Source organism: Oncorhynchus clarkii, chromosome 5, assembly GCF_045791955.1.
Source record: "Oncorhynchus clarkii lewisi isolate Uvic-CL-2024 chromosome 5, UVic_Ocla_1.0, whole genome shotgun sequence".
Classification (NCBI taxonomy): domain Eukaryota; kingdom Metazoa; phylum Chordata; class Actinopteri; order Salmoniformes; family Salmonidae; genus Oncorhynchus; species Oncorhynchus clarkii.
In genome coordinates this window covers 89,206,192-89,219,269 of record NC_092151.1, presented here as the reverse complement: position 1 = coordinate 89,219,269, position 13,078 = coordinate 89,206,192, and the positions used below count along the sequence as shown (strand labels likewise).

The 13,078-nt window shown below is 42.6% G+C and overlaps 1 protein-coding gene across 1 annotated transcript; it reads left to right on the top strand.

The window, feature by feature from the left end:
* The first annotated feature begins 282 nt into the window (after positions 1-282).
* On the top strand, positions 283-3,965 carry LOC139409518 (plasmalemma vesicle associated protein b). The gene is made up of 6 exons (XM_071154789.1): positions 283-938; positions 1,347-1,440; positions 1,602-2,023; positions 2,396-2,692; positions 3,230-3,316; positions 3,527-3,965. Exons 1-6 carry the CDS (start codon positions 549-551, stop codon positions 3,533-3,535), a joined length of 1,299 nt encoding a protein of 432 aa, XP_071010890.1. The 5' UTR covers positions 283-548; the 3' UTR covers positions 3,536-3,965.
* Positions 3,966-13,078: the final 9,113 nt, after the last annotated feature.

The window sequence follows — 13,078 nt, the reverse complement described above, 5'->3', positions numbered from 1 at the left end:
GATCAGTCCTTCAGCCATGCCTCATCTGCAAATATCTCATGACTTTACTATATGGATTTGATATGTCTTTGTACATTGTCGTTTTTTATTTCAATATATTTGATATGTTATTCTGTGATGATAGTCTCTGACGGTTGTAGGAGGGCTGTGCAGTGCTAGCAATGTGAAAGTGATGTCAGCCCAGACGTCCCTGCTGACCCGGGTGAAGTTATGATAACCTCTTGAGCGGTGTGCTGGCTGGGCCGGGCTACCCAGGGGCCAGGGGAGGGCCAGGAAGGAGTCACAGTGTAGGAAGTGTGCCTCCGCGTTTATAAACATGGTCCTCAGGGTCACCCTTTACATAGATACAGGACTACTGACAAAGAGAATTTGACTCTGGTTCGTTTTAAACATTAGTAACCTAAGAGTTTACTCATTTTGAGGCTTCAGCACTTTTTGAGAGAGCACCAAGAGAGCTTTTTGAAGGAGGGAAATTCCCCTGAGAAACCAAAGAGACCTCCATTGACTTTTCAATACCCTCTTCTTGACCACACCGACATCCAGCAGCGATGTACAGTGGCAACAGCTACTCACAGGCCAAGTTTGGTCTGGAGGCCAAGGACATCCATAAGGCAAAGGGAAAGAGCTGCGGCTACTACATGAGGGTGGTCTTCTTCTTCTCCTCTCTGATCCAGTCCCTCATCATCGTGAGCCTGGTGCTGTTCCTGGTCTACGGCCAGCCAGAGAAGTCTGCTGAAGAGAGGAGGGTAGTGGAGCTGGAGCAGAGTTTGAACAGGATCAGCGAGAACAACATTAACCTGAGGAAGGATAAAGCTGACCTGGGAGCTGCGCTGGGGGCCAGGAAGGCTGAGAAGACAGCCCTGGAGGGAGAGGTGGCCATGATAAAGAAAGCAGCGAATGCCTCCGGGGAGCAGATCAGAGCCCTCATACTGAAAGCGGTGAGGAGATGGGACTGTAACATTATGATGTAATATAAATAGATACTAGCTCATGTTTTGTTCATTTTGATTTTGTGAGCTGATGTACAGCACTAGAAGCATTTAGTGTGCAGGAATTATTTTGGCATTAGATCTGAGAAATAATTACTATACAGAGACAATTATACATTTATTAAAAACATTTTTTTTAACTGTTTCTGCTGCAAATGATATCAATTTTCTCTTGTGAAATTGATTTATGTTTTATCTCAGAGGTTAGATAAAAACAAATGTTTTTGCACTTACATGACTATAATGTAAGAATATCTGCACACTAACATTTCTCCCAAAAAGTGACAGTTTATTTCAATTAGAGGAGCATAGCTAACATTTATGAAGAATAAACCTGACCCTTTCTGTCCTCCACAGAGCCAGTGTGAAACAGACAAGAAGAAAATAGAGATGAGCCGTGCTACCCATGTCCGGGGACCCACCACCCCTTTAATCTTCGCCACTCCTAACAGTACGTTACTACTTCCCCTTTGTCCCTCAGGCTTAGGCAGAGCGTTCTCTTCTAATACTGGGATAGAGACCTGACACAGTGACACAGTACATTGACCCAAACATTTCAATCTAATAACAACAAGTCACAACAATTTCTGCTGTGATATCTTTTCTCCTCAGCTGAGGTAAAAACCCTCCAGTCTCTGAACTCCCAGCAGGCAGCAATGATCAAACTGATCGAAGCCAACTTCACCCAGACCAACCAGTACATCCGCATCGAGAGGGACAATGCCATCAAGGACCGTGACGCCCACAACCTTGAGACCATCTCTTTGCGGAGGGAGAACAACAACCTGAAGGAACATCTGAAACTCTACACCCAGAAGTGTAAAGAGGACTTTGCCAAGTCTCTGGAGGGGATCCAAATGGTGACCAGTAACTTCCTGGTGCGCATCGACAACCTGTTCCCCCACTCCATGACCTTTCACCTGACCTGTGAGAAGCAGACAGAGCAGATGGAGAACATCAGGGCCAGATGCTCCAACCTGTCTAAGGAGGTTGAGGACAAGTTCCAGAGATACCTGGACAACGTGGGGAACAAGGTATGTAGAAGAACCAGACCTGGGTCAAATATTTATGTAACATACTTTGAAAGTATTGGTATGTTCAATTTAGCATGGAGTTTACAGGTTAGCCAGTGTTCCCAGTCTGTTTCTGCTCTACCCAACTGCCTACAGTATCAATCAATTAATCAATACAAGTATATTTGCATATCGCTTTCTACAAACAAACATCCAGCAACCTGGCTCTGTAGAGCATCTTAATTAAGCCAACACCTAGCGACCTTTTCAAGAGGTTCGGACCTCTTAGTATAACAGTTAAGGTGTTGGCTTGACAGTCTCTGGACCCCTGGTTCAAGTCCCTGTTGGGGATACCCCAAGAATTTGATACAATATGTTATCCTCTTCATCCAGGTGGCAAACATCCAGGCCCTGTCCAGTCGCCTGGAGGTCCAGAACAGCCATCTGACCCTTGACCTCCAGCAGTGTGTCCAAAACCGCAGCGTGACGGCGGCGGAGGGCAGCAGGCTGCTGTTAGAGATCCGGGAGAACCACGACAGGCAGGTAGAGACCCTGCTGAAGGAACAGAACCGGCTGAGGGAGGACAAGAGCCTGCAGGGAAAGAGACTGATTCTGAGGGAGGCTGAGGTCAAAACACTCAACGGGAATGTCGAGTCACTCACCACCGCTCTAACCAACTGTAACCCTAAGGTAAGAAAATAATAATTGCGCACACTACCAGAACTGTAAATAACTTTAGATAGCAAGCAGATCCAACCAAATAAGCTTGTGGGGACCCTATGGTATTGAGTGAACTACATTACCAGCCCACTACAACCCTACGTTAACAGTTGAGCAATGTAACCTAAGGAAACACTGCCTTCAATAATGGTTGTCCCGGTGCATAGCTGAGGAGAAAGACTCAGTCAGCATAATAGTGGTGTCGGGAGGGGGGGGGGGACACAGGAAGAGACAGACAGCCTAGATAAATGAAGGGATGGACAGACGATAACAACCACACGTCAGGAGGAAGAAGCACAGTTTGACCGATGGTTTGTCGGTAGCTACGGGCTACGGAGGTCTCGTGCCGATTTAGAAATTCACTGTTTCAAGTGTGTGTGTCTGTGTGCATTTTCTATATATTTTTTGGCTACGTCACAAGTATTATGATGAGTCCATAAAGCTCTGGGGATCAGGAGGATCTGCTGTAAAACTCAATCTGTTTGTGATGTTTTGTCTGTAATGCAGCTCACCGGCCAAAAGCCTCTCGGACTGATGTCAGCCTTGAAGGGGGGGCCATCCATTGCAGCACCAGTGATCAGTAAACCCCACATGGTACATACACACCCCTGACTCTCATAGTCACTGGTGTTACACTCACTGTCAACTGCAGAAATAAAGGTTCAATAAATAACTCATTATCAAAAGATCAGTTTGAGCTGATCTCCTAATGCTAGACGTTAGTGATGATAAACCCAGTTTAGATATTAAAATGGAATCAAATCAGACACCACATCGTAATCATGTTACTGTTTGTTCCTTCAGGCGAGGTGAGGAGAGACGGGTGTGAGGAAGATGCCCCACTCACACAGCTCTACCTAGGCCATGACCGAGTGAGAAAATGAAGGCACTTACTGTTATGGTCCCTGGAGAATTGGGTGTGATGCCTTTCAGTGATCAATGTGTGCTCTTAGACCTTATAATGTCCATGTGTAAATACTACAGACACTATAGGTTGTATCTACTGTCCTACATCATGTACACTGAACAAAAATATAATTGCAACATGTGAAGGTGTTGTTGCCATTTTTCATGAGCTGAAATAAAAGATCTCAGAAATGTTCCATACGTACAAAAAAAACGTATTTCTCTCAAATTGTGCACAAATTTGTTTACATCCCTGTTAGTGAGCATTTCTCATTTGCCAAGATAATCCATCCACCTGACAGGTGTGGCATATCAAGAAGCTGATTAAACAACACGAGTATTACACAGGTGCACCTTGTGCTGCGGCCAATAAAAGGCCACTCTAAAATGTGCAGTTTTGTCACACAGCACAATCCCAAGTTTTGAAGGAGCGTGCAGTTTGCATGCTGACTGCAGGAATGTCGACTGGAGCTGTTGCCAGAGAATTGAATGGTAATTTGTCTACCATAAGCCACCTCCAACGTCATTTGATCGAATTTGGCAGTACGGCCTCCCGGGTGGCGCAGTGGTTAAGAGCGCTGTACGCAGCGCCAGCTGTGCCATCAGAGTCCTGGGTTCGCGCCCAGGCTCTGTCGTAACCGGCCGCGACCGGGAGGTCCGTGGGGCGACGCACAATTGGCCTAGCGTCGCCCGGGTTAGGGAGGGCTTGGTTGGTAGGGGTGTCCTTGTCTCATTGCGCACCAGCGACTCCTGTGGCGGGCTGGGCGCAGTGTACGCTAGCCAAGGTGGCCAGGTGCACGGTGTTTCCTCCGGCGCATTGGTGCGGCTGGCTTCCGGGTTGGATGTGCGCTGTGTTAAAGAAGCAGCGGCTTGGTTGGTTGTGTATCGGAGGACGCATGACTTTCAACCTTCGTCTCTCCCGAGCCCGTACGGGAGTTGTAGCGATGAGACAAGATAGTAGCTACTACAACAATTGGATACTACGAAATTGGGGAGAAAAAGGGGGTAAAATTCTAAAAAAATTAAAATAAAGAATTTGGCAGTACATCCAACCGGCCTCACAACCGCAGACCACGTGTAACCACGCCAGCCCAGGACATTCACATCCGGTTTCTTAAAGGGACCGTCTGAGGGGGGGTGCTGAGGAGTATTTCTCTCTGTAAAAATCCCCTTTGTGGGGAAAAACTCATTCTGATTGGCTAGGCCTGGCTCCCCAGTGAGTGGACCTGTCTCCCAAATGGGTGGGCCTATGCCCTCCCAGGCCCACCTATGGCTGTGCCCTTGCCCAGTCGTGAATCCATAGATTAGGGCCTAATGAATATTCCTTCTATGAAGTGGAACTCGTAGAAATTGTTGCATGTTGCGGTTATATTTTTGTTCAGCCTAAAAACTGTATCTACAAATGTACACTGAGTGGACAAAACATTAGGAACACCTGCTCTTTCCATGACATAGACTGACCAGGTGAAAGCTAGGATCCCTTATTGATGTCACTTGTTAAATTCACTTCAATCACTGTAGATGAAGGGGAGGAGACATGTTACCTTCAACTCAATATCAGGACGGTCTCCTTAATGTTTTGTACACTCAAGTGTATACAGTACATATCGCTTTTAAATGTAATTCATTTTAATTAATTTAATAGGGTTGTTTTTATCCTTGTAATCCTTGTAATTCCACTTGTATTTGATTGCTGAGTTTAGGCTGGGAATTCACTGTCTACTGGAATTCACTGTGTACTGGGAAAAGTGTGTGTGTCCTTTATACTCAGGTTAAAGAAAAATGTGTACAAATAAAGTTCATGTGATTATATGTAAATATTTTTTCCTAAGACGCAATTCAATGTTTATTAAATGTTTCTGATAGTGTGTTGGTTTTTAGATATTAACATCTTCCTTTGCTAATCTTTTTTTCTAATTTATGATAGAAAATAAATCTACTAAAGTCATGTTGGATTTGAGAAAATAAAAGCTTGAATTTGCAGTTTGTTAAAAAATATTCTTCCTCTTTGAGTGATCTTTGTTATACAAGCGTAATCCTCACCAGCAGTTTAGGAACTGCAGCAGTTTCCACTACCGTTGGGTCCTTTGTGAAAGACTTATTATTATTTATTTTGTTGTTGCAAATTTCAAAGAATAGTGGAAGAATTGGAGAGAAAATAATGTCTATAGCTTCCTTATGCAATATGAAGTCTGTAAATAGCTCCACATGGGAAAACTGTTCACACAGCTAGTATAACAGAGGTGAAATCCCATGATGGCTATGTCTATACACACATCCGGAAATCCATACATAATGTACCTACCTCCTGGTCTGGGGTGTCTATAATTCAATACATAATGTACCTGCATCCTGGTCTGGGGTGTCTATAATTCAATACATAATGTATCTACATCCTGGTCCGGGGTGTCTATATATATCCATACATAATGTATCTACATCCTGGTCTGTCTATAAATCCATACATAATGTATCTGCATCCTGGTCTGGGGTGTCTATATATCCATACATAATGTATCTGCATCCTGGTCTGGGGTGTCTATATATCCATACATAATCTATCTACATCCTGGTCTGGGGTGTCTATATATCCATACATAATGTATCTGCATCCTGGTCTGGGGTGTCTATATATCCATACATAATGTATCTACATCCTGGTCTGGGGTGTCTATAATTCAATACATAATGTATCTACATCCTGGTCTGGGGTGTCTATATATATCCATACATAATGTATCTACATCCTGGTCTGTCTATAAATCCATGCATAATGTATCTACATCCTGGTCTGGGGTGTCTATAATTCAATACATAATGTACCTGCATCCTGGTCTGGGGTGTCTATAATTCAATAAATGATGTATCTACATCCTGGTCTGGGGTGTCTATATATCCATACATAATGTATCTGCATCCTGGTCTGGGGTGTCTATATATCCATACATAATGTACCTGCATCCTGGTCTGGGGTGTCTATATATCCATACTTAATGTGCCTGCATCCTGGTCTGGGGTGTCTATATATATCCATACATAATGTATCTACATCCTGGTCTGGGGTGTCTATAATTCAATACATAATGTACCTGCATCCTGGTCTGGGGTGTCTATAATTCAATAAATGATGTATCTACATCCTGGTCTGGGGTGTCTATATATCCATACATAATGTATCTACATCCTGGTCTGGGGTGTCTATATATCCATACATAATGTATCTACATCCTGGTCTGGGGTGTCTATATATATCCATACATAATGTATCTACATCCTGGTCTGTCTATAAATCCATGCATAATGTATCTACATCCTGGTCTGGGGTGTCTATATATATCCATACATAATGTATCTGCATCCTGGTCTGGGGTGTCTATATATCCATACATAATGTATCTGCATCCTGGTCTGGGGTGTCTATATATCCATACATAATGTATCTGCATCCTGGTCTGGGGTGTCTATAATTCAATAAATGATGTACCTGCATCCTGGTCTGGGGTGTCTATATATCCATACATAATGTATCTGCATCCTGGTCTGGGGTGTCTATATATCCATACATAATGTATCTGCATCCTGGTCTGGGGTGTCTATATATCCATACATAATGTATCTGCATCCTGGTCTGGGGTGTCTATATATCCATACATAATGTATCTGCATCCTGGTCTGGGGTGTCTATAATTCAATAAATGATGTACCTGCATCCTGGTCTGGGGTGTCTATATATCCATACATAATGTATCTGCATCCTGGTCTGGGGTGTCTATATATCCATACATAATGTATCTGCATCCTGGTCTGGGGTGTCTATATATCCATACATAATCTATCTGCATCCTGGTCTGGGGTGTCTATATATCCATACATAATGTATCTGCATCCTGGTCTGGGGTGTCTATATATCCATACATAATGTACCTGTTGTCCCAATCTACCAAATGCAAAACAGAAAATATGGTTTTGACTCAGCGTACGCAAATGGGTGTGTACCCCAATGACAATTCAATTAAATTTGTGATTGATTAGGAAACATCTGAGGATTTCAGAAATGTATCGGGCTAATATGCTGGATAGATGTCTGAAGAGGTTGCAGAAGATGGAAATTAAAAAAGTGCCCCACTTATTCTGAATGCACTCAACAGTATTAATAATAGTATTAATAACAGTACAACAACATTGTATATAGTACTACAAGATCCCGGTCCCTGCCTAACCTAAGTACAGGGGGTTCCTAATGTAAACTGGATCTCTTTCCTCCAATGGAAAAGCCTATAAGACTGTTCTACTTTAGCTACTCCATGCTGCCCTACTTTAGCTACACTGTGCTGTCCTACTTTAGCTACACTGTGATGTCCTACTTTAGCTACTCCATGCTGTTCTACTTTAGCTAATTCATGTTGTCCTACTTCAGCTACACTGTGCTGTCCTACTTTAGCTACACTGTGCTGTTCTACTTTAGCTACACTGTGCTGTCCTACTTTAGCTACACTGTGCTGTCCTACTTTAGCTACTCCATGCTGCCCTATTTTAGCTACACTGTGCTGTTCTACTTTAGCTACACTGTGCTGTCCTACTTTAGCTACACTGTGCTGTCCTACTTTAGCTACACTGTGCTGTCCTACTTCAGCTACACTGTGCTGTCCTACTTTAGCTACTCCATGCTGTTCTACTTTAGCTAATTCATGTTGTCCTACTTCAGCTACACTGTGCTGTCCTACTTTAGCTACACTGTGCTGTCCTACTTTAGCTACACTGTGCTGTCCTACTTTAGCTACACTGTGCTGTCCTACTTTAGCTACTCCATGCTGCCCTACTTTAGCTACACTGTGCTGTTCTACTTTAGCTACACTGTGCTGTCCTACTTTAGCTATACTGTGCTGTCCTATTTTAGCTACTCCATGCTGCCCTACTTTAGCTACACTGTGCTGTCCTACTTTAGCTACACTGTGATGTCCTACTTTAGCTACTCCATGCTGTTCTACTTTAGCTAATTCATGTTGTCCTACTTCAGCTACACTGTGCTGTGCTACTTTAGCTACACTGTGCTGTCCTACTTTAGCTACACTGTGCTGTCCTACTTTAGCTACACTGTGCTGTCCTACTTTAGCTACTCCATGCTGCCCTATTTTAGCTACACTGTGCTGTTCTACTTTAGCTACACTGTGCTGTCCTACTTTAGCTACACTGTGCTGTCCTACTTTAGCTACACTGTGCTGTCCTACTTCAGCTACACTGTGCTGTCCTACTTTAGCTACTCCATGCTGTTCTACTTTAGCTAATTCATGTTGTCCTACTTCAGCTACACTGTGCTGTCCTACTTTAGCTACACTGTGCTGTCCTACTTTAGCTACACTGTGCTGTCCTACTTTAGCTACACTGTGCTGTCCTACTTTAGCTACTCCATGCTGCCCTACTTTAGCTACACTGTGCTGTTCTACTTTAGCTACACTGTGCTGTCCTACTTTAGCTATACTGTGCTGTCCTATTTTAGCTACACTGTGCTGTCCTACTTCAGCTACACTGTGCTGTCCTACTTCAGCTACACTGTGCTGTCCTACTTTAGCTACACTGTGCTGTCCTACTTTAGCTACACTGTGCTGTCCTACTTTAGCTACACTGTGCTGTCCTACTTTAGCTACACTGTGCTGTCCTACTTTAGCTAATCCATGTTGTCCTACTTTAGCTAGCTAGGGTTGGTATGGCGGGAAAATAACAAAAAATACAAGATTACAAAATTAAAATACAATATTGGCAACTTTTGTATGTATTTTGATGCACCAGTACATATTATGTACATATACACCAGTACATAGTATGTACATATACACCAGTACATAGTATGTACATATACACCAGTACATAGTATGTACATATACACCAGTACATAGTATGTACATATTCATCAGTACATAGTATGTACATATACACCAGTACATAGTATGTACATATACACCAGTACATAGTATGTACATATACACCAGTACATAGTATGTACATATACACCAGTACATAGTATGTACATATACACCAGTACATAGTATGTACATATACACCAGTACATAGTATGTACATATACACCAGTACATAGTATGTACATATACATCATAGTGCCTTATTTATGGCAGTTTTATACCTTTAACATCAAAACAGGAAAAAAAAGTTGTGCTTGGGTGGTAGCTTCCTGTTTGAAGCTTGCTCTGCCACCCTCTTATGATGTTGCAAACATGAAATGATGTGATTTTGATCATGCGGTTTGTCTGCAAGGGCTTAGTAACATGCAGCCACTCTATACCCTAATAACATACAGCCACTCTATACCCTAATACCATACAGCCACTCTATACCCTACAGCCACTCTATATCCTAATAACATACAGCCACTCTATACCCTAATAACATACAGCCACTCTATACCCTAATAACATACAGCCACTCTATACCCTACAGCCACTCTATACCCTAATAACATACAGCCACTCTATACCCTAATAACATACAGCCACTCTATACCCTACAGCCACTCTATACCCTAATAACATACAGCCACTCTATACCCTAATAACATACAGCCACTCTATACCCTACAGCCACTCTATACCCTAATAACATACAGCCACTCTATACCCTAATAACATACAGCCACTCTATACCCTAATAACATACAGCCACTCTATACCCTAATAACATACAGCCACTCTATACCCTACAGCCACTCTATACCCTAATAACATACAGCCACTCCATATCCTAATAACATACAGCCACTCTATACCCTACAGCCACTCTATATCCTAATAACATACAGCCACTCTATACCCTACAGCCACTCTATACCCTAATAACATACAGCCACTCTATACCCTAATAACATACAGCCACTCTATACCCTACAGCCACTCTATACCCTACAGCCACTCTATACCCTACAGCCACTCTATACCCTAATAACATACAGCCACTCTATACCCTAATACCATACAGCCACTCTATACCCTAATAACATACAACCACTCTATACCCTAATAACATACAACCACTCTATACCCTAATAACATACAACCACTCTATACCCTAATAACATACAACCACTCTATACCTTAATAACATACAACCACTCTATACCCTAATAACATACAACCACTCTATACCCTAATAACATACAGCCACTCTATACCCTAATAACATACAGCCACTCTATACCCTACAGCCACTCTATACCCTACAGCCACTCTATACCCTAATAACATACAGCCACTCCATATCCTAATAACATACAGCCACTCTATACCCTACAGCCACTCTATACCCTAATAACATAGAGCCACTCTATACCCTACAGCCACTCTATACCCTAATAACATAGAGCCACTCTATACCCTAATAACATAGAGCCACTCTATACCCTACAGCCACTCTATACCCTACAGCCACTCTATACCCTACAGCCACTCTATACCCTAATAACATACAGCCACTCTATACCCTACAGCCACTCTATACCCTAATAACATACAGCCACTCTATACCCTAATAACATACAGCCACTCTATACCCTACAGCCACTCTATATCCTAATAACATACAGCCACTCTATACCCTACAGCCACTCTATACCCTACAGCCACCCTATACCCTAATAACATACAGCCACTCTATACCCTACAGCCACTCTATACCCTAATAACATACAGCCACTCTATACCCTAATAACATACAGCCACTCTATACCCTACAGCCACTCTATACCCTAATAACATACAGCCACTCTATACCCTAATAACATACAGCCACTCTATACCCTACAGCCACTCTATACCCTAATAACATACAGCCACTCTATACCCTACAGCCACTCTATACCCTAATAACATACAGCCACTCCATACCCTACAGCCACTCCATACCCTACAGCCACTCTATACCCTACAGCCACTCTATACCCTACAGCCACTCTATACCCTACAGCCACTCTATACCCTACAGCCACTCTATACCCTAATAACATACAGCCACTCCATACCCTACAGCCACTCCATACCCTACAGCCACTCCATACCCTACAGCCACTCCATACCCTACAGCCACTCTATACCCTACAGCCACTCTTGGAGGAGAATAATAGTTCAAGTAAAAAGTGATTGTTTATAAAATACATCTTGCTGAGACTGCATCTGTTCATCATGACAGAACTACAGGTGAAGGAGCCTCTACTGTTCTCAGGAAATCCTTAGTTTAAGGACTGTTTTTTTCCCCCCGTGCGGTCGGTCAAACACACACACAGACAGTCTGTCTTACCCTGGGTCAAACAGGGGGAGTGCGCACACAGAGCACATCTGTGAACGTGAACCCGAATGCCCCCAATTACACTCCATAGTCACCCTGTTCCTCACAACACACGAGCATGCACACAGACGCACAAACACCTCCGTCAGAGGAAACACAATTACCACACAGGTTAAACTACACTCATCACTCAACCATGACACGTCCATTGGTGTCTGGTCTTGTAATAAAGGCTATGTTGAAAACGGCCACATAATAGAGAAACAAGAATATGAAATGATGTTCTTATTTTCTTTTGATCACTTTGTTGTAAAAGCACACGTTTATTCTGGTAAACACTAATTCCAGGCGTTCTTCACCTAGGTAAAATCATTTTTATGTTGGATATTCGGTTCTCTCATCAATAGCTATTGAACCAAGCATGCCATGGCAATGAAGATGGTATATTCTGAATCAGGGGTGGATGGACAAAAATCCATGTGTCCCCAGAATAAAATTAAATGTTAACAAAAAAGGTGTGGATTGTTGTCCATCCTTCCCGGATTCAGAATATACCATCTTCTTAGTCATAGAAGGAATTGTGTAAGACCTATTGAAGATCGAAATATGAAAACGTACTATTACATTTTGGGGGAGGGATTTTTCTTTATCCACCCGATTTAGAAGATACCATCTTCACAGTCATGGCATGCTTGGTTCAATGCTATTGATGAGAATATCCACCGAGTATCCAATGTAAAACTAATTTTACCTTGGGTGTGTTCTTCCAGTTCTAACCGACTTATTACAAATAGATTACAATACTAAATGGTCATTTCTTTCGTATCAAACACTTATCAGGAACATTGTTTCTCAGAGGATCAGAGAATTCCAGGTACCAACAATCCAGTTTCCAAGGAAAAACAAAGCAGCCTTTTCCAGGATTTCCAAGGTTAATGATAATAACATATCAACAGGCCCATTATCAAGATGTCGGCTCATTGCCACCCATAGATATAGACTTCCTTAATTCCAATAACTTGTATTTTGTTTTGTTACTTACTGTGTTCTCCATTGTGCTCTATTGATTCAGCAGTGTTATACAGCTGGGTCAAACACATCCCCTAACTGCTGGAGAATTCATCAAGACCTGAGTAGATGCCAAACAGAAAGGCATTTCAA